The 23326-nt window shown below is 37.1% G+C and overlaps 2 protein-coding genes across 2 annotated transcripts in view; both read right to left on the bottom strand.

Annotated features, from left to right (window-relative positions):
- Positions 1-3438, bottom strand: part of LOC126865857 (dynein axonemal heavy chain 10) — a 28569-nt gene extending 25131 nt beyond the window's left edge. The window contains exons 1-10 of the mRNA XM_050618749.1: positions 3314-3438; positions 3159-3237; positions 2707-2851; positions 2543-2602; positions 1804-2121; positions 1672-1727; positions 1341-1574; positions 890-1012; positions 511-803; positions 35-191 (exon numbers count right to left, since the gene is read on the bottom strand). Of these exons, the coding sequence (XP_050474706.1) occupies positions 35-191; positions 511-803; positions 890-1012; positions 1341-1574; positions 1672-1727; positions 1804-2121; positions 2543-2602; positions 2707-2851; positions 3159-3237; positions 3314-3438 (1590 nt within the window). The remainder of the gene's footprint in view (positions 1-34; positions 192-510; positions 804-889; positions 1013-1340; positions 1575-1671; positions 1728-1803; positions 2122-2542; positions 2603-2706; positions 2852-3158; positions 3238-3313) is intronic.
- Positions 3439-4075: 637 nt separating this feature from the next.
- Positions 4076-22715, bottom strand: LOC126865381 (uncharacterized). The gene is made up of 5 exons (XM_050617797.1): positions 22463-22715; positions 15278-15380; positions 15114-15199; positions 12371-12475; positions 4076-8332 (listed from the first exon to the last, which is right to left on the bottom strand). Exons 1-5 carry the CDS (start codon positions 22485-22487, stop codon positions 4953-4955), a joined length of 3699 nt encoding a protein of 1232 aa, XP_050473754.1. The 5' UTR covers positions 22488-22715; the 3' UTR covers positions 4076-4952.
- Between the last annotated feature and the right edge of the window lie 611 nt (positions 22716-23326).

The raw sequence follows: 23326 nt of genomic DNA, 5'->3' as shown, positions 1-23326 counted from the left end.
CTTGAAATCAATGTCTGGCAAGAATTTCATTTACCTTTTCTATGTGCACTCCCCACAGCATAATCACATTTTCCAGTTGCTCGATCACTTCCTTGTTCTTTTCTAACATCTCGTCAGTAACATTAGGATCATCGAGTTCCGCTATATTCGGCATCGTCAGCAAAATATCGCCTTCGATGTTTTCCAATGTCCTGACGAACAGTCACGAATTTATTCATTTTTCTTTTTTTTTTTTTTAATTTATTTCTATGTTAGAACTTGGTAAAAATTGCAAAGTTACTTTTATCGAGACGAAAAATAAATTGTAATCAAATATTCTTGTAAAGCGTCATGAGATTTTATAAATCGCGAAATGTTCTCTCCTAATAGATTCCGAATATTTACGCATTTGTAAGGAATTTCAAGGTGTAAAAATATGTAGACTGTGCAAAATACGTAAAAATGCGTAAGGATTCAAAGCTTATCGACAACCGACCGCGGTATATTGACGAATAATGAGAAATTACTAACCATTCGACGTTAGATATTAATCTATCTAAATAATGTAGGATATCGTTTCTGTTCTGATCGACCGACACGCGTACAATTGGCTCTTTGGATGCCGTTTTGGTTCTAGCTTCTTCGAAATTGACTACAGTTCTGATGCGTTTTCGTCTCAGTTTCGCCCTCTCTATCGTTTGAAAATGTTTCGGTTCTACTATTTCATCGTCATCGTCGTCGTCCTCTGCGTTTTTATCAGCCTCTTTCTTCGCCATGACTATAGATATCCTGCGGAATTCTGACGGTCTTCTGAAGATTGAACTCTGTTACGCACAAGTTACATGTACAATATCTTTAAATACTTTAGACGAAATTCAGTATTTTTATCAAAGAAAGTAATATTAGATACTCGAGCTGCCATGATGTCCGTTAAACTTTGAGGACGTTCCTCGTCTATATCAGGCTCTTCTTCTTTGAGTGCTTCTGAAAGTTGTGGTCCTCTGAATTGAGCTTGAACCAATGGTTTAAAAACCTGAAAAAAGAAAAAAACAGAAGAAGAAGAATAGATGGAATTTCCGTAACTATAAATACGTTTACGAAACGAAGAAGAATATGAATTTTACGAAAAAAGAAACAAATATACAATGGCTGTCAAAAGTCTGTGATCAAAGTATGCTTTTAACATATATCGTCGAGACAAAGAATCTCCAAGATAAAAATCTGTCGTGTAAAAGTTTTCGCAAGCAGAATCTTATCGATGTATAATTTAAAAGTATAAAATAAATATACTGGTGCGTTATCCGGACTGAAATAAAATTACTGAAATAAAAATATAAATTATTGCAAATATACTTTTCTACCTCAACGAGCATCCTGTTCAACGAAACCAAAAATTTGCCCTGTAGAGATCCAACGACCAAATACTGCGTTATTTGTTCATCGCAATCGATGTAAGAATCGAAGTTTGGTATACCCTCGTCGATAGTCCTCAGGAAGTAGAATAAAGTAACGTCATGCAAGTCTGTTCTGCTACCATCCACTTTACCGCATATCATGTGCAAGTTTGGTATTTTTCGTACTTTTTCCACTAGTTTCTGTGCAACAGATTTTCCTTTCGTTTCTTTCGTATTTAAAATGTATTCGTGTTTTAATCAACGAACGATAATGTCGTACGCGGATGTAATCGAGTACCTTGGTCATAATATATTTGTGTTCTTCTCCTGGCGGTGGTACGAAGCCTGGAGTGTCTAAAAATTAGAAGAATCGGGATCGTTTCATCGAATATGTTTATTTTATAATTGCAATAACATTCGTGTAATTTACCGATCGAAGCACTTTTCTCCGGGTCTTTCGTTTTAAAAATTGTATCGCCACTTCCTATCTCTTTCGCTTCTCGCAAATCGCCTTCTTCTCCTTCTTCCTCCTCCTCCCTTCCCTCGTCCTCCTCCCCTTCGTCTTCTGTATCTTCCGTGTCCTCGTCGATACGAGTACTTATCATTGATTTTTGCTCCGATTGAATTGTCATCGTGGATACCTCGACTTGACGCAAAAGAGCAAGCGGATCGAGCTTGGACGGTTTTGCTTTTGTTTTCTTTACTCTTCGTTTCTTTCTTTCCTTTTGTGAAACTTTCTCCGCCTTTCCTGTGGATTATCATTGACGTTATAACTCGTCGTACGTTCGACGCGCGACTATCAATCCAGTAGCTTAGCTGTAAATACCAAACACGTGCTTTGGCACTTTGATCGAAGCATAAATCCATAAACGACAATCCTACGCTTTGATTGACCCCACAGAGACAAAAAATCTAACAAACTGTGCATAGAAAATTCGTTTGAAGCGTTGAAAATACAATTTACCAAAAAGGTGAACTATCAAAAGGGCAGAACGTAACAGAAGGTGGAAAATTGTGGATAAAAAAGTCACTTGGATCGTTGGAAATATGATTTACCAAACCAGTAATCCATTGGAAGGATGGAATGTAACAGGATTCTACCAAACTGTGCACGACAAAATTGAATTGTTAAAGATACAATTTACCAAAGGTTCTTCCTCTCAACTTACGACTTTTCCTTTTCATCGACAATGCCGTCAAAGCGGCTAATTTACCAACACCGTGCTTGCCTATCATCCATCAATAACAAAGTAATTTATATCCTTAGAGTCGATACAATAATCTATCTGATTCGTGTTCGCTGTAATTAGTTTAAGAAAGATGAACTACTTACTTTCCCAGACCGGAACTTCCACGTGGATGATTTCAGTGGAATAGGTGCAGTAGAAAAAGATCACCTTTCTCTCAAGATCGGTCACACCATAGAGATCCAGTAGCAGAAAATTGAGTAGCTTGTCCTCGAAGTATCGATTGTTTGCCTATAGTTTCGAATCGCGCGTTTATTTTCTCTCTCGTGGCAAAGGTGAGTTAAAGGCGAAAGTTGACGAGAAAGTATGAAAAATCGTTTAAAAAGAAATGATTTTCTATGTCTTCAAGTATACCGATTCTTTCGAGTGAAATAAATCTCTGCACTGATTTCGTTTTCGTTGTACGGACCATTCTAGAATTTGCATATTCGTGGCTTTGATTCCAAAAGGACGAGATGTTATTTTATTGCAGATCGGTAGAAATATCTAAAGAATATTCGATTGCTTTTCAATAATTTCGATATAAGTTGTTATTTACATTTAGAAGTTTGTAGAAGAGCAGCTCGTGACCACTTATACCCAAAAATTTCATCACTCTGTCCCGTATCCACATTATCCTATCAAAATTAATCATTTGTTTCAATTAATCATTTGTGTTTATTAAATCGTAGAAATGTGTATTTATTTTATTACCGATAGTCCATGTGTATCAAAGATTGTTTACTTGGTAAACTGTGGGCATCCGTTTTGTTATCTTCATCTTCTTCGTCTTCGCCTTCGACATCAGGTTTTACAGATTCGCTTTCTGACTCAGCCATAATTTGATCAATTAAAGCTTTCGTAATGGTATCCTCTTAAAGAATTTTCAAAAGTTTGATAACTTCAACGTGTCATGCAAAATCTTTATTCTTTTAGTACATTAAAATAGCTGTGTCATTGCTCTTGCTTTTATAATAATTCTGACTCAAAATGTTAATTATTTGACTACTTAATCGTTCGATAAGATTCTGTTTAGATAGACTGTTTATAAGGACGCTTGAGCACTTTAACCTAGCACTGTACACTATGAATCGATTAAACGCGTACGAATTACGAAACTTGATGTATCGATGTTGCCATGGCAAATAACCAACGTTTTGCGAATAGAGGCAAACTAGAGAAAAGTATGTTTATGTAATTAATTAACAACGGGAGAAATTTGCAGTCCTTGCGAATTTCCAAACGTTGATTTTTAAATCTTGAATGTTTGTATTTAACAAATATTTAATCGAATAATTTTCTTATCTTTTAGTTTCCAAACTCCAGATTTTCGAGTTTTCAAAATTTCGAATCGTAGGATATTAAAAAATTTCACACTTATCGAATTGTAAATTTTAAATAATCAAGTTTAAAAAGATTCAACGTTTTCAAGTCTAAAGGAATTTCAAAAGGAAATAAAGAAGCTCTTCTTCGCAACGATAGGATATATTTAAGAATCATTAGAATGTTGGGTTACATAAGGTACAATTTAATAGTCGTATAATTACTATTGCTTCTTGCACACTCGTACATACATTAACACACACATCTACGAATCTATAGTTTACAGTATCGAAACCCTGTTCCTTGTCATTGGTAGGTTATCAAGTTAGTAAAACGTATTTTGGATTATCAAATAGTAACGATATTGTTTTTCTGAAGACCAATGATAGATCTTATCAACAACGATAATATAATTACCATTTTATACATGTTACGTCTAGTTCTATCTTAAAACCTTAAAGACATTTTACACCCAACTCACTGTTATGTTAGTCGCTTTAATTAAAAGTAAGAATATCCTAGAAAGAGTTAATGAAACTAATTATATATCAGCCCTTTTTCTTCGCTTACGATGTAAATGGTAACAAGAAATATTAATCTCCGTCTTCCAAGACTTCCATCAAAAGCTCGTTGAAATTTTAAATCACGAAACAAGGAACGTTAATTTCATACAAATTTCGTACTTGTAATCCTCTCGATCGATAAGGAGGAGAAAAAAAATGTTTAATTCTCTCGCAACATAAATGGTAAAAAACTATTAATCCCCCATTTCAAATTATTATACCATAATCCCTCCGTATTCAATGATTCGTTATATTTTTCAATCACGAAGGAAGGGACGTTAATTACAAAAGTCTCGAACTCGTAATACCCCCGAGAATAAAAGAGAAAATATTCAAAAATATCGATTAAGGGAGAAGAAAAAAGATAGTCGAGAAGATCTATCATAGAAAGCACGAAACGGCAGGACATCACAGATTTCGTTCTAAACCTAAGTTCATCCTTGGAAAAATCATCCTAGAAACAACCCTTAAACCTCTTCTGGGACATTTTTTGTTGTTTCATTCTTTTTCAAAATCGTCTCTCCCTCTGGTTTCTCTTTCGAGATAATTTCTTTCTTCTGACTTTCTGCTGCCTGTGGCTCGATCAGGCCACCTAAAACAGCCTCAACGTATTCTTCTCTACCCTCGTCGGTGTCAAAAGAGAATCCAATCGATGGAACAAATTCTGTTTTCACCACAGTCTTCTCGGATTTCGTGGCAAACGTGGTCTTCGGCGTAGATGTCGTCGTCGACCTAATATCTATCTTAGAATTCGTTTGAGCAATCGGCACGATCGTCTTATCGGTGCTGGATTCCTCGTATTTATTCGTGTTCCTAAAAAGAACTGCGGTCTGGAAATCAATCGATCTCTGTTTCTCAGGAACATCAAATATCTTTTTCTGTTCTCTGTAAAGAGGTTCTCCGAAATGCTGCTCTAGCTGATCCAGAATCCCTTCTTTCGATCGAGGAGCAGAAGTTTTCAAGTTCGGCAGCGCAGAACTCTCTTGAGACCTAAATGTCGCTTCATCCGGCTGTTGCACGTTCGAATTTACTGTCTGTAGCTCCGGATTTTGAGCGACTGACAGGGAAAATGGTCGAGGAACTCGGTCATGCTTCATTAATTCCGACATCAGTTGAAGAAGACTGACTGTATTCGGGTTGTTTGCTTTAAAATCGGTTAGATCGGAATTGATAAAATCGTTTCCGAAGTTAGACGCATTTCTCGCGTCCGAAATATTCGCCGCAGTGATCTGTAACTCTGTCATTCTATGAACTTCTGGCTCCAAAGATCTAATTATTTCTAGTTCGTGTATCTCGTCATTGAGAGTCGACGTTTCTTTGCCCTGTTGGGCTATCAGTTTGCTAATTATATCTTGTCCGGTAGGTATCAGCTCCGCGCCTTTGTTCATCGTCAACGTCACTTGGTAAGGCGAATTATTCTTCTCTATAGCTTCTTCGATGTGCTTTAGAGTTTCTGGCATGATGGATCCAAGTAAAGCATTCACGGTCGAGGCTTCTACGCTATCTCTGTCATCTTTCGACTTCTCTTCCGATCTTCTGCCTGATTCTATGCTCCTATGCGTTACAGGTCTGAAAGTTGACACCGAAGATTCAATATCGACAGATTTAGTCACGGGAGATGTCGAAATTCCGATCGGTCCCTGTGTCGACAATTCTTCGGGAGTTTTAATTATTGAAACACTTCCTGAAGAGTTGACGAAACCTGAGGATGTTATAGCTTTTATAATCTTTGGCGGAGACACGGTGCTTGCACTCACAGAAATCGTCCTGGAATTCTGAACAGCATCATCTGTGGTAAACCGAAGTTCACTCTTTTTATTATCCTCAAGTTTCTCTTCAGTGTCGTTCGTAGATTTGAAAGAAGGATCAAAATGATTTGTGTGAGGAGATTCACCTTCTTCGGGCCTGGTGTAATCTTTCGTTGGACTTTTGGTATTCGATTGATCGGAGAAAGAGGAAGAAAACCACGACCCAGTGGAGGGTACTAGGGGTCTAGCCACTGTACTACCATGATTCTGCAAACTGGAGTCTTCAGAGATCTCTGCGTTTCCATAATTGGTCGTTACTCCTGTGTTTCTATCGAAAGAAGTAGACTGATCGACATAATCGTCAGAACCAATGCTCTGGAACCTCGGTATCTCAGTCGTCCTTGAACTAGGTTCATCATTCTGAGTCGTGTAACGATTAAATAAAGTGGATCCTTCAGGTATATCTGGCACCTTTATCTGGAACTTACTTTGCGTCTTTTGAGGAGATTCTAGAAATTCGACTGGTCTAGGCGTTTGAGAACCACTGTCCTCTGTATCGATGGAATGTTTCTCATTAAAAAATTCGGAATTTACGTCAGTAGAATTGTTCAAGTCACTCGATCCATTTGATATCGAAGAACGTGGTTCGTGAAGATTCGTGCTTGCTTTGATGGTACTTTCGATAATTGACGAAGCGGTCGTTGATGGGAAAGTATTGAAATTATTCAGAAATTCTTCCTTATTCGTTTTGGTGTCTCTTTGATCGTTTCTTTGGTATTGTTCAGTCGTTTCCTCTTTCTTTTCTCCGGGATAACGCGTAGGCTCCGGTCTGACCAAGGTGTACTTAATCTCTTCTTTATTGAAATTAATTCCTCTTTGAGTTTCACCATAAACTTTGGTTTCGTCTCTCGCAGGATTCTGTTCGTCAACCGAGATTCCCCTGAACGACTGATGAAACGCGTGGCCTAGACCAATGCTACCTCTCGTTTCGAAGTCGTCCAGAGGTTCTTCGTCGTTGCTGTTGTGGTTGAATCCTGCGTAGACCCTATCAAACAAAGAACTTCCTCCGTTCGACACTTTGGTACGATTGTAATTAAAATCGTCGAGAACTCTCACCTGGAATCTCTCTTTAGGACGTTCGTCTCTCGTTTCGTCGCTATTGACATCGTCGTAATCATACTCGTAACTCTCCTGTCTACTATAATCGTCATCCCTGTTCGGTTTCCTCAAAGAAACAGCTTCAGATATTTTCAAGTCTCTTCCTAAATCCTGTCTACTCTTGTCGTCGTTCGAGAAGACTCTGGTAGGAGGAGTGACGAAGCTGTTTGACCTACTGCGCGAAAGATAATATTCAGAGCTGTCTATCGCCTGGTCCAACTTGTTGTATGCCAAAGTAGACGATTTGAATGTGGTAGGGACAGTTGGAGAGTAAAATCTCCTAGTTGTAGTGGTGACAGTCGGTACAGTAGGTGCGTAAGATGGTTGGAACTGATTGGTGAACTCGTTGGGCCTTCGATAGGTCTCCTGGAAATCTTTGTTCCTCTGGTTTCCATATCCTGGATCGTTGATCTTCTGAACTCGAATAATCGGCGAATCTTCGTAGGGAGACCTGGATTTCTCGCTAGAATAGAATTTGCCTTGATAATTTCCACTAATTTCCGGCTTTTTGTCTTTGAGTTGATAGGGTGGCAGGAAATCTCGATTGGCAGGTCTACGATAGTCTTCGAAATTGGTCCTCAAGTCGTTTCCTGTTGTGTCAACTGACGAATAGTCGAGGATTCTTCCTGGACCTCTCTGATAGTCCACCACGCTTCCAGTTCGATCAGGATCCACCAGACCATCCTTGGTCACGTCTGTTCCTGATTGGAGACTGATCATTGCGTAAGCGTTTCGAATCATCTCGTCGTCATCTTGCTGGTAACTGTTACGATTCACGTCTATGTATTTGCTGCTAGCTGAACAGTCTACTTTGGTCCACCAGTCACAGGTGAGCAGCTTTTGGCTGAATACAGAGCCTATGGGGCAGAGGAAGGAGGAGACCAATACGTCGTGGCACACGTGGAAAACCTGGCATCCCGCCACCTCGTCCGCGTAGTACCCTAAGGAAAATTAGAAATGTTTATTTTTTTACATTATGAGATTCCGTAATAACCTTCGATATCGAAATACAAAATCTGCAATATCTCCACTTTTTGAATATCCGAGTGTTCGGATGGCAGACATTTCTAAAGCTCTCTATCATTCTTTCAATTATTATTTTTAATCCATAGTTTTATAAGAGACTGAAACATTTCACGTACTTGAAAAATTTTTCTAATTCTTTCTTCCTATTTTTCTCTTAGTTAGTAGAGAAATTTAGATTCCAATTCCCTGAATTTCGATATTTCAATACGACTAACTGGATATTTTATTTTCCATTCTGATAATAACACTATATCTTCCAAAAGAATTTCAACGATTTACCAAAACGAAATATGAACAATTCGATTCGTTATTCAATCGATACTTGGTCAATCCGTGCTCCTGTCTCCTAAATCTTCCTTTATTCAGTTTTTTTCAATTTAAGATAATCGTGCAATAAGCAATGTTTAAGTACTATGCGCGTTACGTAAGGGACGCGAGACGACGTTTCTATGCTTGTTCGACATCTTTCTCTCTTCCTTTGAATTATCTAATAACGCGGTTTCTTCCGCGAGTTTAGACTCGCGATACAAAAGACGCCCCAGTGTTTGACCTGCTGCTTGGAAATTTCAATTAAGTTGCTTTCTTCATTCTATGAATGCTCGCCACGATTTCTTTCGACAAGAAAATGGATATCGTGTGTATCGAACGTAACAGTGATGGATGACGCATTAAAAGTAGTTACCGAGGTTTCTTTCAGGAAAGAAGGAAAAGTCGAAGTCGTGAGGCTTCGATTTTTATTTTAGAATTGCGTTTGATTTAATGCCAGTTGGACGTGTTAGACATTTTTTCAATTTCGCTATAAGATAGTGTGATTTAGCTTTTTAGAAACCAACGACAAATTATTGAAACCAAACGAGAAAACCAAACAATTTATCGTAATAGAGTCGATAGAAAGAGAGATCGAGGATGTGAGTATTTAATTTCCTTTTTGTAATCATATTAGGGTAATCATATTTGTACTGTCTGTCACCTAAGCTAGCCAACAACCAGGAAAAATCACGTCGCAAACCTATAAGTAAAAAAACAATTTCCATCTTCTGGACAAATTTTTGATACGGCCAACATCCAGCGAGCTAGAAGCTGTTAAAACTTGGAGAAAGACTAAACAGGATGAAATAAAGGAACACGAATCGCGTGACGTTTTATTCTATAAATTTAGGACGAAATAAATGACCAAAAATCGAACACTTTTCCATTAAACACGGATAAATTTGGAAAAGAATGACAGGTTCTGTAAAGTTCGCGATGATCCCAATTACATGCGTTGCAAGAAGACGTTGCAAGTTTTGGCTAATTTCTTTACACACACGCATATAGGATAAATTTAATTTAATATTCGAAACTGAAACTGTTCAACTTCTCTTTCTATACAAATTTTTAATCAAACGTCAGAATTAAAAAATTAATTTTTAAAAAACTTCAAAGTAATTCCCTTTTCAAAGGAAAGAAAAAACTGAAATCTTCCTCCTGAAAAATTCCCATACAGTAAGATAAAATATTAAGCTTTCGCTATTTTCCATCGGCAAAAGTCAAACACCGTGCCGATTTGTAACCAGCTGAATAACAGCATACTAAGCTTCTGAACGGCGATTGCCTCGCGTCAGAATCGTTTGGATTATCCGTCTGGCCTTTATCTTATTGTTGAGTCGCTTTCGCCGACATTCTGTTGCTTCTGCAGGAACATCGTATAACTGTACAAGATTATCAGGATATTGCTCAATAAAGAAACTATATAACAGAGTATTACATTGAGACTGTACTTTCTTTTGCCTTCTGAAACTCGTTCATTCGCGCCACTTATCTAAATGGTCGTTGTTCATAACTGTAATTAAGTCTGTGGACGAAATCGCCAACGAACCTGTTATTTTCACAGCAAAGAATCGTGAAACTGGCAAAAGATTATTTTCTCGTCGGTATGAACGTTTAAAAGTCCCTAATTTTTATCAGTCAGATTATATCAACAGTTCTCTGGAAGACTTTCAGCGACTGTATGGATTTGACAAGTTTCAATTTCTATCAACCCGATCCAAACTAAACTCGAATCTAATCCAAATCAGGAGATCGAACCTCTCTTCTTCGACTCTGTATAAAAATTTTCTAACAAATCCAACAATTTCCTAAGTTTCAATTGTTATCGTTACTTTGCTTCTGGCAACGTTCCACGAGCTGAAAGTTTTCATAAGACGCAAGAAGAAGATTCATACCAGATCTTGAACGAACACGCGTAGCCGAAGATAAATACGTTTCGTTGGGCGACGCGAACGTTTGCCTTTCCAGCTGAAATGTACATCGGCAAACATTTTCGTGCGATTTTTGCGACAAGTTTTGCCCCACGGCTAGTGCAACGCTGACCTATTGCGAAACCGAAGAAAATACTGCGAATGGATTTCACAGGTCGCACGTGCTAGCATCGTGTGCGTGAGAGACATCCTTGACATCGATACTGCACGTGGAAAAGCGTGAAACACGTGTGAATCAATGGTAATCGGTCGTAGGATAAAGCTGATGCACGTGGATCTTTAATGGGATACGTACACTCTGGAAACCGTTTGTTCTAATATTTTTTATTAATAATTGGTGTATAATATAAATGTCGTTTTGCAGGATTTAAATTTAGTAGGGTAATACCGAAGATCGTAGTTTCATACGATCGATTTAAAATTCTTTATAAATGAGAAAGTTTACGTAATTAAACATGCAAATCCCAAAAGGAAATTATTATTATTATTATTAAGTATATTATTATATAGAGAAGTTTCTTACTTTTACTGCTCTGTTCACGGAGGAAGTGAATATTCTCTTCCATTTGATACTCGCAACAAATACGTTCAATTTCGTTTCTACGAACTCTGGCAGAACAATCGGACGAGCAATCTATGGATTTTACTAATATAAATGCCAATTTCAACCGCTTTCTTTCGACCTGAATGGTTAAGATCAAACGGTCATACCATTGCAGTTTCATATGGTTGATTTTAATATTCTTCATAAATGAGAAAGTTTATGTAATTAAACATACGAATCCCAAAAGAAAGTTGAGATTTAAAAAAGATTTTATATTATTATTATTAAGCATATTATTGTATCGAGAATTTTCTTACTTTTACTGCTCTGTTCACAGAGGAAGTGAATATTCTCTTCCATTTGATTCGAAAGATATTCACGACAAATACGTTCAATTTCAAGCAATCTATGAATTTTATTAATATAGATGCCAATTTCAACCGCTTTCTTTCGACCTGAATGGTTAAGATCAAGCGGTCATACCATTGATCGCTATGTGAAAATTGACTAACTCTGACGTGGTTGCATTAGCTGTCCGAACAGAATCTCTTCGTGTACGTAGTAATTCGCAGCATTATGAAGTGAAATTGAGGGTAAAGGTGTACGTAGATCTGTTTCGATTTTATTCCGAGGAATTGAATTGCATCTAGAAGCATACTCGCTTCGATTCTATATATCAGTCACTGCAGAAATCTTTTGTCTTATATTATCTGAAAATTCCAAGTATTTCAGCGAAAAATTACAAATGCAAAATTGTAAAATAACGTGGCCGATGTATTGCTTCCGGGAATAGAGAAAGAGAAATATTATTTCTAGAAGAAAAAATCGGAAATCCATCGAGAATCGAGATATTTACAAGACACTTGTTAGCTTGTTAGATTAACAATTAATTGCTCTAACTATTTCTCTAAAACTTATCGTACAGTTATATTATACAAAGTACCTTTGTTTCAAGATAATTAGATTACAAGTATAATTAGTTATATTAACTACAAAAATATAATTCAATCTATGTGTAACGATATAAATAGTAAGTAAGAATTATATCAACTTTATGATGAAATTCTATGCGAATAAATCTCTTATCTTGTAAAGATTTTTATTCCGGAATGATGTATTAACCATATACTGAGTTTTACGAAGGTAGAAAAAGGAGCAATTTAGTTCACCTCGTGAGCGTCCCTCGCACGTGAAACCTGTCTGAGGGAGCGTCGTGTATGCCGGATAATCAATACCTGGTTCTCCTGGCACGTTCCTCCTAATGTCTGACAAATCTAAAACAAAAAAATGAAAAGAACATACAATCGCTTAGTATTCACTGCTCGCTTAATAGTCGAACAAGAAGCGTCGAATTAATAAACGTGAATAATATTAGCCAAATGAATTGGATAGCCATGCCATTGATTTTATATTGCGGGTTATTATCGACGATAAAACCGACAAGATATTCCAAAATTACATCGTATATTGTAGTAACAAATTGGAGAGAATGGCAGGCATCTGCAGATCGTCTTAGCATGACATTAAATAAATATCATCGAATGACTGTGAGCATTTCAATGAACTTTGAACGATGCGATGATTGTGCTCGTATATGCTAAGAACGAAAGGTATACATTCTGAATTATGGTAAATGTTACGATGATTATGAATGGCCTGTTAATTGTTTGTTCGAGCAAACACACTTACGTTTGTTTAAAACTCCAACTTCTTGCAAAGCGTAGAAACTTTCACTTTTTCAACAACTAAATATCAAATTTCAGGCTCTTAGACTTTTTAGTGAAAAATCGTTTAAAAAATTCTTTTGTACTCCACCAGATCTTTAGATAAATTATACAAGTGATCCATTTCGTAAAAACAAAGAATCATTGGAATTCGATTAAATCTCTTTGTTCTATGTTCCATAAAATATTTATTTCAATATGCATTTCTTCGTCGATTCTTCAACTTCGAAGATAAAGTAAAATTACAATAAATCCAATCATGGTAGATTTTAAATAATGAGAAAATTATCGATTGAATTTTATTCTTTCATTTCTCCGTGCAGTATGCAACAGAATTTATTTAAAGAGGACAAGGTTATTCATATATAATTCGATAAGATAATACGTAATCGTAGAAAGTATAAATGTAAAATATCTGCTCAGCCAGAAAAGAAATATTCAAAACCGAATAAACAATGATTAAAATGAAAGCTTCGACCAACACAGATTTCACGTGGAGAAACTGAATCATCACGTGCCAGGCCTTACATAAAGGAGCATAATGGCTCGTGGTGAGTCAAGGTCGTGAAAAACACCTCGTCAGGATAATCCAGCGTGTGTGACATTTAACAGGACGTGTTCGCTTCGTTTACAGCGCCACACGTGATTTCTTTGGTTTGCTCCTTGTAAGTCGCGAGAGGTTTCACGTGACCTATGGCGCGATTTTTCCATCATCCGTCATACCTAACGCCTTTCACGCCACTTGATAATGTCCTCGTCCGACGACTCTGCTTTTTAATCCAACGGAACGTCTATCATTCGGTATTTAACTATGTAGGTTCATACTTTGCGAAGATGGAAAAATAAAGAAAAATTATTAATAATCTCGGTAATCAGGATTTTTCCTTCGTACCTGTAAAAGAGACTGTAACTCGCAATTATATCTTTAATGGAGGACCTTCGTATAGCAATTTAGATTCACCCATCGATTTCCTCGTAATTTCTGTACTTAATGTTAAAGGTGTCGATACTAATTTGCCTCGTTTTGATAGATCATCGTCGTAGTGAGAAGTTCTTCGGCTTGGTGTAAGATTGATTGTACCTTGCGTTAAACAGTCTTACGCTTGTCGAGAGGAGCAGTAATTTTGTACTTTTCGTGAGACTGCTTAGAAGCCACGTAGAATCTTGAAAATATACGTATAATATGGGAATATAAAATTGCAGAAATGCAGAAAATACCGAGAATCTTGGAAATATTTTGCAACACGAATCCTCGTTTCTAATGATCGATCATTCATAACGAGTGTCTGTTTTTAACAACACTGGCATCGATCGATGGAATCGGTGTCAACGCGTAATCAATCGAAGAAAAAGAAACAAGATGAATAACATTATACCGCCTAAGCGTCGGAGAATTAGCATATTGCGAGTCCTTTTTATTCGCACCTCCGTTCCTATGACAATGCTCTTTGTTGACTGTAGACGTATTAAATAATCGTGTCAATGAATAAAAATGATGTCACGAGTTATTAATTGCTGGGGACATAAGAGTAAAGTAACTGTGATTGCAGGCAAATAAAATCTAAAGATGAAAATTGAGAAATGTTAACGAGAATTCTTCCGCGCAGTGGAGATTTAATGGAAAGTCAATTTTAGTTTTTATATTAGAAATTGCGAGAAAACGAAGGGACTCCTTGACCCGTCCCCATTCTCCGACTGATTATTTTCATAGAATCACTTTACAGATAGTTATCGTCGTTCCTTGTTAAGGATCTTTCTATTCACAGTGCCATCGACTTTGTTAGGTAGCATTGTTCAACCAGTTATCAATTATTACGATGGCTGACAGTATCTGGCAGCGATATTAAATCCAGACGTTACAAATTTTTCACACTTTAAGTAACACACGGCGATATAGACTCGGACATTGTTCAAATAAGATACTTGAAAAATGATCATTCGAACGATATATCATCTCGCTCGATTACATGTCACTTTATATCATTTTACGAGATCGAAAGTTAAGATAATTACAATTTCAAGTTACATTCCCCTGTACGTTGCATCTCGATAAAACAAGATAATTCGTCGATTCTACGAATTTCGTGATTTTACGGTTAATTGGCATAAAATTAAATCATTAAAATCGCTACGCGTTAATTAGTAAGGAATTTCATAGAAAAAAAAAGACAAGAAACGAACAATCTACCTGTTTTCTCTTGGTATGGATCGTACTGGCCACCAGCAGATCCGTAACTGTCGAACGCTCCCTCTTCTTCCGGATCGAAGAACTTCCTGAAACGACATCGTAGGCTTGTTTAATCGTACGCACGCATCCGCGTGAATACACGCGAAACGAAACGAACGCAATACCTCCCCCTGGTACCATCAATGGCTCTTCGTGACAGGAAGCTCCTCCTTGGAATTTCATGTTCAAGACTGCCGTGAATGTTGCATAAGACCAGCGTCACGAGATCTGTGCAAAGAGGAGTGCCTCTACTAGAGATGTTACATAGGCGAATGATTAAAAATATAATAATAATAATAATAATAATAATAATAATAATAATAATTCCAAGTAGAATAAAAATCGTGTATGTAGTCTGAGAAAAATAATATGCAAAACACGGTTAACCACTGGAATTATGTTCACTTTATGAAACATCGAGGATATCGATACGTCTTTGCACGAAGAAATATCTTTCTAGCTTTAAAAAATACCTCTCTGGAGAGGTTAATTTGCAAACTTTTTAAAATTCTTCTCGTCTTCCGCGTGATGAATCGCAGCAGTTATACTCTCGATCCTCGATCGTAGGATACATCGGTACCTGTTCGGAAAAATGTTATATCTTTTTGACTTTAAAAAATGCGTCCTTCGAGAGATTAATCTGCAAACTTTTTCAAATTCCTCTTGTACCCCGTAAGATTAATTTCAACGTTTGAATTCCCAAGCTTCGGATCTGCAAGTTTTCCCAATGTCTCGGTCGATACAGCAGCGTTTATTTCCATTTCCAACGCTTGCAAAGGAAACGCATGGCGTAGCCGCTTATCATCTCCTCCCGATCCGCGAATTCCACTTTCTACTTCGCGTTACATACGCGTACATCGCTGCTCCTCCAATGCCGGATCCCCCGCAACAACATAACATCGCCCCTTTACGATTCCCCTCTAATCGATACACTCATTCACAGCTCGTCGCTTCTAATGACCATCTTTCCCTCGACTGTCATCCAATCATGTAAAACAACAAAGTCGAGCGAGACAATAGCCTCACGATCCGGTTATAGGCATCCATCGAGTTCGAAAGCGAACCACTCGAGATGACTCGTTTAGTATTTTATACGTTAGAACCAGTACTCGAGCGCTCTATTTCGAGAATATTTGAACGTGCGTTGAAAAAGCTGGCGCGTTTTGTTCGTCGTAAGAGAAAGAAGGCGTTCTATGTCGCGAAACGAATTCGAAAGTTTGCCAAGGCGCAAGTAAAAGTAGGAAATTTCGATAAATTTTCGAGATGTTAACGAGCACAATCGACCGATTAGCGTTATCCGATGACGGGTTTTTAACGCTATTAATAGCGTTAAACGTTCGCGTCTCTCGTAATCGATTAGACAGTCGTTTATAATTATTTCAATTAGATTAATTAAATCGATTTGTTTTCTCGTCCTCGCAGTCGTTTTTGAGAAACTGACCGAGGCCAGCTCGTCTCGATTTCGTCGATACCCGGTTTACTAAATTTATATGCGTAATAAAGAAGTGGCGATCAATTTATTCAAGAAACAGGTTATAATGACAGTTTGATGAAAAAGTCGTGATTTATTAGGATCGTAACAATTTGTTTTTTAATTTCATTGCTCCTTCCATTGCAATCTATTATTCGTTCAAACGAAATTGGTTAAGGCGACCAACTAGAATTTTGTCAACAGTAATTTAACGAAAAGACTGTGATTTATTAAGATTCTAACACGTACATATTCATTTGGTACTTCCATCGTCTCTCTAACCACAGGCTACTAGTTATTTAACAAATTTGTTAACCAATATTATCCGACCAATACAATTTAGTAACATCCTCGTATATTAACTTCTCGTTTTCCTCGTCTCTCTGACCACAAGCTACTAATCGTCTCAAAAACTATTTAAAGTTATTCGGTTGGCAACTGAGTGATTGCGGATTTTGTCATTATGTGGTATTGACAAAATCCGCAATCACTTAGTTGCCAACCCAATACTTTAAAGCAGAATTCTAACACGCATACAGATATATATACAGGGTGGTTGGTAACTGGTGGTACAAGCGGAAAGAGGGTGATTCTACGCAAAAAAAGAAGTCGAAAATATAGAATAAAAATTGTTTTTTTAATTTTTCCATCGAGACAACGATCTACAGTGAGATCCGTTATAACGAGACGCGATAAAGTGCACGCGTACCGAGCGAAAATTCAAAGTCGATTTTCTCGAAAACAAAGCCTCGAACGAAAAATTTTTATTCTATATTTTCGATTTCTTTTTTCGCGTAGAATCACCCCCTTTCCGCTTGTACCACCAGTTACCAACCAGCCTGTATATACATTTATTTTTTTAATTAACTGTTCGAGCTGAAGCTATCGTTTGTCCGAAAAACTAGTTAAAATGTCCAATTAATCTTCGTTTCAACTGTAATTTCGTGAAAAGGCCGTGATTCATTAAGATTCTAAAGTCTTTTCGCTGTTTGTCTCGAGAACACAAACAGAAAATTGAATTGCGACGAGTCTATCACGAAAGTCTCTGCCTTAGTCACTTGACCTGACAATTTAGCGTTTAAGATAATTTAGGAGAAACACCTATTGTTCCTTAATGATCGCTGGTCTTTTTTCTGCCTTCTTCGTTCTATGTAATTCGTGATTCTGTCAGTAGAATCTCTGGCGACGTTTCGTCACCGCTGTATAGTCGCAACTATTATAATTCATATTTGCGGGCCGCGAGTTGCATTAACTCAGAACACTGAATTTCCATCGTCTCTGACGCACACTCTGGTTACTGCAACAGACATTTGCTTCCATTTTATTACGAAAAGAATCCTTGTGACGAAATTCTAGTGACGCACTGAGTACATCATTAACCTGTACTCCAGTGACTATAATTTAAGATATAATGGCTATATCGTACAATATTTTTATAGACTTGACAAGAAGAATAGAAAAATCAGCCTTTTCGATTTATTTACACAGGTAACTGAATCTTGACGCAAATTTTTTACTTTTTACGAAACGCAGCGGTACATGTTAATTAAACTGATCTTGTGAAAGAACTGTCTGCTTTTGTTTCAAGATATTTAAACCGTAATTAGTAGATCCATTCGAAGGAAATATAATTTAAAGATTGTACTTCTCTCAAAATTCAGTTTCATTTTTACGACAATTTAGATTCCACAATTAGATTTCTCTGTACTTTTATCGTGTTTCTTCTTATTTAACGTAGGTATTTCTATTGATACGTGTTTCGAAAAAGATATAGTTTTCGTTTTATTTCCAATCTATAATAAGTATTAACTTATTATAAATAATTAGCCATGTCACTGCGCCACGCCAGAAAAAATTACTGAAAATTCTCAATGCGAGAATTGATTGTAAATTTTGATAAATAAATTAAAAAAAAAAATTTCCAATCTTATAATTCGAAAAAATAATTATAACTACAGCTTGGTCGAAAATTCGCGGCTTAACTTAAAAATTAAGGAATTTTATCGCGTAATATTTATAGTATAATCCTGTTTCATAGAAAAATATTCTTTAATTAATTCACTAGAATATAGAAATCTATAAATGTATACAGTCTAAAAATACATCTAAAAAAAAAGACGTAGGAGAGCAGTTTCAGGTTTTGTCTCGGACGCTTTCTCGCGTGTAACCTAATTAAAAAAGTATAGCGCTCAATGATGTCATTGAGAATGCGAGATAACGGGATCGCGTGTCGTGGGAGGGGCAATTATCGTTCAGAATCAGAGTTCCATGGATTCCACACGGTTGATACTCTTGTTCGGGAGATAAAAATGTTTCTTGCGAGGCTCTATACTCGCGGTAGATGTTGGCATTAAAAAGATGAACGCAAGAAAGGTCACGAAGTTGGATGGCTAAGAAGTTGGAAGCCGCGCATACCGTAAATCGTGAAAGACCAGGTCATTCGGTTAAGTTTTCATGTTAAAAGTCACTCGTTTGCATTTTTAATTACAGATGTTTCGTTGCCATCTAGATACTGTTTAGTATACTTATTACGTAATTCAGTTAATTTTTCGAAAGTTAGAATTCTTTTCTTTTAATTTATTTCGTTGAGATTGTTTCTTCTTTTTCATACTTAACTCCAATCTCTTACCCTTTCTGTACTTTTCAACTTTTTATCGTGTAAAATTATACCAATTTAAAAAGAACAAATATGTTACTTAAAATAGATTTTATTTGTTTCAAAACGTAAAATAATATTTAAGATGATGTACAAGTATTCAGTAATTTTTCTGCTAATACCCAATTTCTTTAATTTCTTAATATTTCTCAAATAATATTTACGATTAAGAAATTATTCGGCACTTCGCGTGTAATTTGTTTCAACTTTATCGAAGTTGACTATTACAAAGTTTGTACTGCTTTTACTGTTCTATTCAGCTCTTTGTTTCATTCACGCTCCATTCTCACTGTCGTCACGAAGAAACCAGTAGCCACGTTAAATTCAATTGCAATTCGATCAGCTACTGATTGATGCACGGCTGACGGTGAGAATTTATCTGTGAAAGGATGTTACGCAATTTCTACATGTATATTCGACGACGTAAAGAATGAACTGTAACGAGCGAAATAATTACAAGATCATCCCTCCGTAATTTACACGCGATCCATTAAATATATCGACAAATTAGAATATCCTTTTCACCTAAAATAGAAAAGGTTCCATTTCGTTAAAATGGAAGAAACGCTCAAAAAGAAAGATAAAAACGCTAACAAAGAATGTTACCTTCTTTTCCGGGACATTAATTAAGAACTTTTAATTAAGAAGGTAATTAAAATATATCCGAAGAGCGTAACTCGTAAAAATGAAAAAGTCACGACAGAATGATAATACTTTAACTAATAAGGAACTTCGATCAGATGCACGAGGACTCTTAAGAAGTTACGACAGCAAAAATTCCAATCTGTATTTTATCTAATCTATCGTGGCAATCTGCATGTTACTTCCGATCAATTGAATCTCTCGTTCATTCGTACAATCGTAACAGAATTTCGTTGTATACACCGAGTAGAATCGTGAGAACATATTTACGTGTTCCTGTCTCTCGTGCAGTTCACGAATCACCAGGATTTCACTTGTATCGCGCGAAGACGGAACTGCAGATTTAACATATATCGCAGATTAAAGAAAATTATTTCCAAGTTTGTTGCATGCACAATCAGGTTCAAATGTTTGACACACTTTTTTCTTTTTCGACGAAACATACCTTTCCGTGTGTTTTTCTGACAGATCGGAATATCGTAACTATAGAATTTTCGTTTTTACATATAATTAGATACGATTAGCTTCGATACTATAGAAGAATAATAATATTTATTTATCGAAGGAACTGTCCGTTCGATTCTTAGCACGCTGCAAACTTTCCAGAGGAAGTGTAAATAAAATATCTCAGAGTTCATTGTTATATCATGGAAGGCAGATCTATTATTTCACCAATTTATTCGCCAAGTAAATGCCAAACGAAATAAATTACGCCCACGCAACAGCCGCAATGTTGAAACAATGATCTTCCAATAGATTAATCCCTCTAAAGCTCGTTATTTCTGAATTCTGTTAAGAAGTATCAATGAACTGAGAATTAGACGAAGATGAAGCAAATTACTTTACACTCGGTGCTTCATACTTATAGAATATTCATGTTGACATAATTCCTGAATATTCATCGTCTAGAAATTTATGTGCAGACAGTACGAGGCAAACCTGCGAAAGTGACTCGGGACGAACCGAAAATTGTTGATTTTTTGGCGAGATACACAGCTGCAGTTACGCACGATACAAAGTATAAACAGTACGAGGCAAGTCTCGTGAGAAATCGCCAGCATGACTGTACTTAGGAATCGTGAACTTTGCTATTTTATGTCTAATCGCTGCACTACCTTGACCTATAGACGACATTTTTAATTTTATTAATTTGTGATACGTTCATAAGGTTTTAGCCACAAAATACCGGACACATAATGTGGTCTTGTAAAATGGCCCCAATATGCGCCGATCGTACCCGGCAAGCATCTGACTATTCAATTTTATTAATTACGGTTTAAATTAAGATTTAAAGGATTGTCAGAGATACTTGATCGTTATTCCTTGAGATAGTTCATTTACACCGAAGGTAGTTCTAGTATTAAAGTATCTATTCGTCCCTTTTTACATTCTCTTATCTTTAACTAACATCAGCTTCGTACTTCTGTTAAAAATATAGCTGTCAAACTACTCAATAGCTATGCTTTTTTCTTCGACCGTCACTGAGGACACAAAAGCTATCAACCAACGCGTAAATATAGCCATTGCCGTCATTGTAATATACTTGTCACTTCTCGTAGACATTCTTTCCTTACATTCGATCATCTTTCGGATAGGAGCCAAACGTTTCAATAAAGATTTAAGTCGAACCTTTCGATACATGCTAATGCAAGACACGACACAAAGTTAACGCGAGTAAAAATCGACTTCAATCCGACTATAAATACGATATCGCAGGTCAGATGTGCTGGTACATAAAAAATGGGACTCCTCGAATCAACCACAAACTGTACACCTCGGAACAAATGAGCATACCATACAAAGCAAACACGGTGTGATCCAATAACTACGAATCAGATAATTCATGAATGAAACAACTATAAATCGAATATCGCGATTCGATTACAGATACTTGGCGCCAACTGTTAATCAAATATGTAGCTTTAATTTCGAATTGAAAATCGAATACAAACAAATTAAACATTACAATGCAACAACTATGAATCAGACAACCATAAACCGAATACCACTATTCAACTGTGGACACTTTGTACCAAGCGTTAGTTAAATATCTAACCTTAATTCCAGACTAACAGATCAACCACAAGCCGCACACCACAAATCAAACAACCGCTGCTGTACAAATTAGGTACACATTGTAATCCAACACCTATGAATTAAATAACCATAGAGCGGACACCATCGATCAATTACGAAGTGCTTCATTAACCAACCATTAATCGAGCACCACGAATTAACTACGAGCCAGACACCTCAGACCATGTCAAACCACGTCAAACCCTCGTCAACCGAACACCTTCTAAGGTCATCCGTTAACACGCGATTCGATCTTCGTTTGGGGACGATTTCTACACCTTCTTGGACTAACCAATGGACAGCTCTTACCTGTCGCTGAGGGAAAAGACCTACGTTTCCCATACAGATAAATCGATCTGACTCTGTCGAAGTCGAGCGTAGCCTGGGAGCAATCGGCCTCGAATCGTACGCTATACGGTAGAACGCGGTCGAAATCGGATTCCTGTTCACGTTGACGACACTTACACAGAACGGGCAGCGTGGTCGGCATTTTGTCGCACGTTGCATGAGTGTCCCGGCGAAGGTGTCCGACGTCGAACGTTCGGCCAGCGTGTAGCAGCCGATGCACTGCGACTACACCGATCTCCTCTCGAGTCTTCTTCCAAGCTTCTGAACGAAAGGGAAGGGATCCGCACCTCTTACCTTTCTTCTTCTCGCTTTCCACCTCTCACCCGCGCCAATACACGCATCGGTCATCCCTCCGCGAGAGGAATTTCTGCCGCGCCTCTGACAACAAGGAAATTTGGTAAGCTACACGATATACGAGTGACGGAGACGGAACATTTGGTTTTCGCGAATTTTTTACGATACAGCGCGATTTTGCAAATTGGAAAATAAAAGTTATCGTAAAAGTTGCGATAATAGGAAAATTATCAGTTTTGGAATGTAAAGACTCTCGTGATGGTACAGCTACGGTATCTTTTTAAATAATTTATCTTTCGAACAGTCGTCTAGATAGGATACAGGGTGCCTTTAGCCTTCTTCCAATACTAAATTTAGACTGCACCGATACACGTAACAAATGCCAAATTTATATTGTAGAAGAAACACGCAGGAACGTTCCTGATTATATTCTGCTCGTTCCTACTGGCCAAACGGTACAGTTTTGGTATTTTATTATAGACAGAACGTTTATTCGTTTGGGCAAAATTGAAAAATATACGGAATACGCGTAATACGTTATAATATTTACAGGATGAAACGAATCTGTACTTAGGATGCTTCCTTTTAGTTGTATCCATAAAAGATTCAATCGAAACCAATCGAATCGATACAACTCCAAAATCTCTAAGCACATCCTCTGCCCTTCTCTGCAAACCACTCCAATCT

The sequence above is a fragment of the Bombus huntii genome, chromosome 5, assembly GCF_024542735.1.
Source record: "Bombus huntii isolate Logan2020A chromosome 5, iyBomHunt1.1, whole genome shotgun sequence".
Taxonomy (NCBI): Eukaryota; Metazoa; Arthropoda; class Insecta; order Hymenoptera; family Apidae; genus Bombus; species Bombus huntii.
The sequence above is the reverse complement of the archived record's forward strand: the minus strand, read 5'-3'. Positions and strand labels throughout refer to the sequence as shown.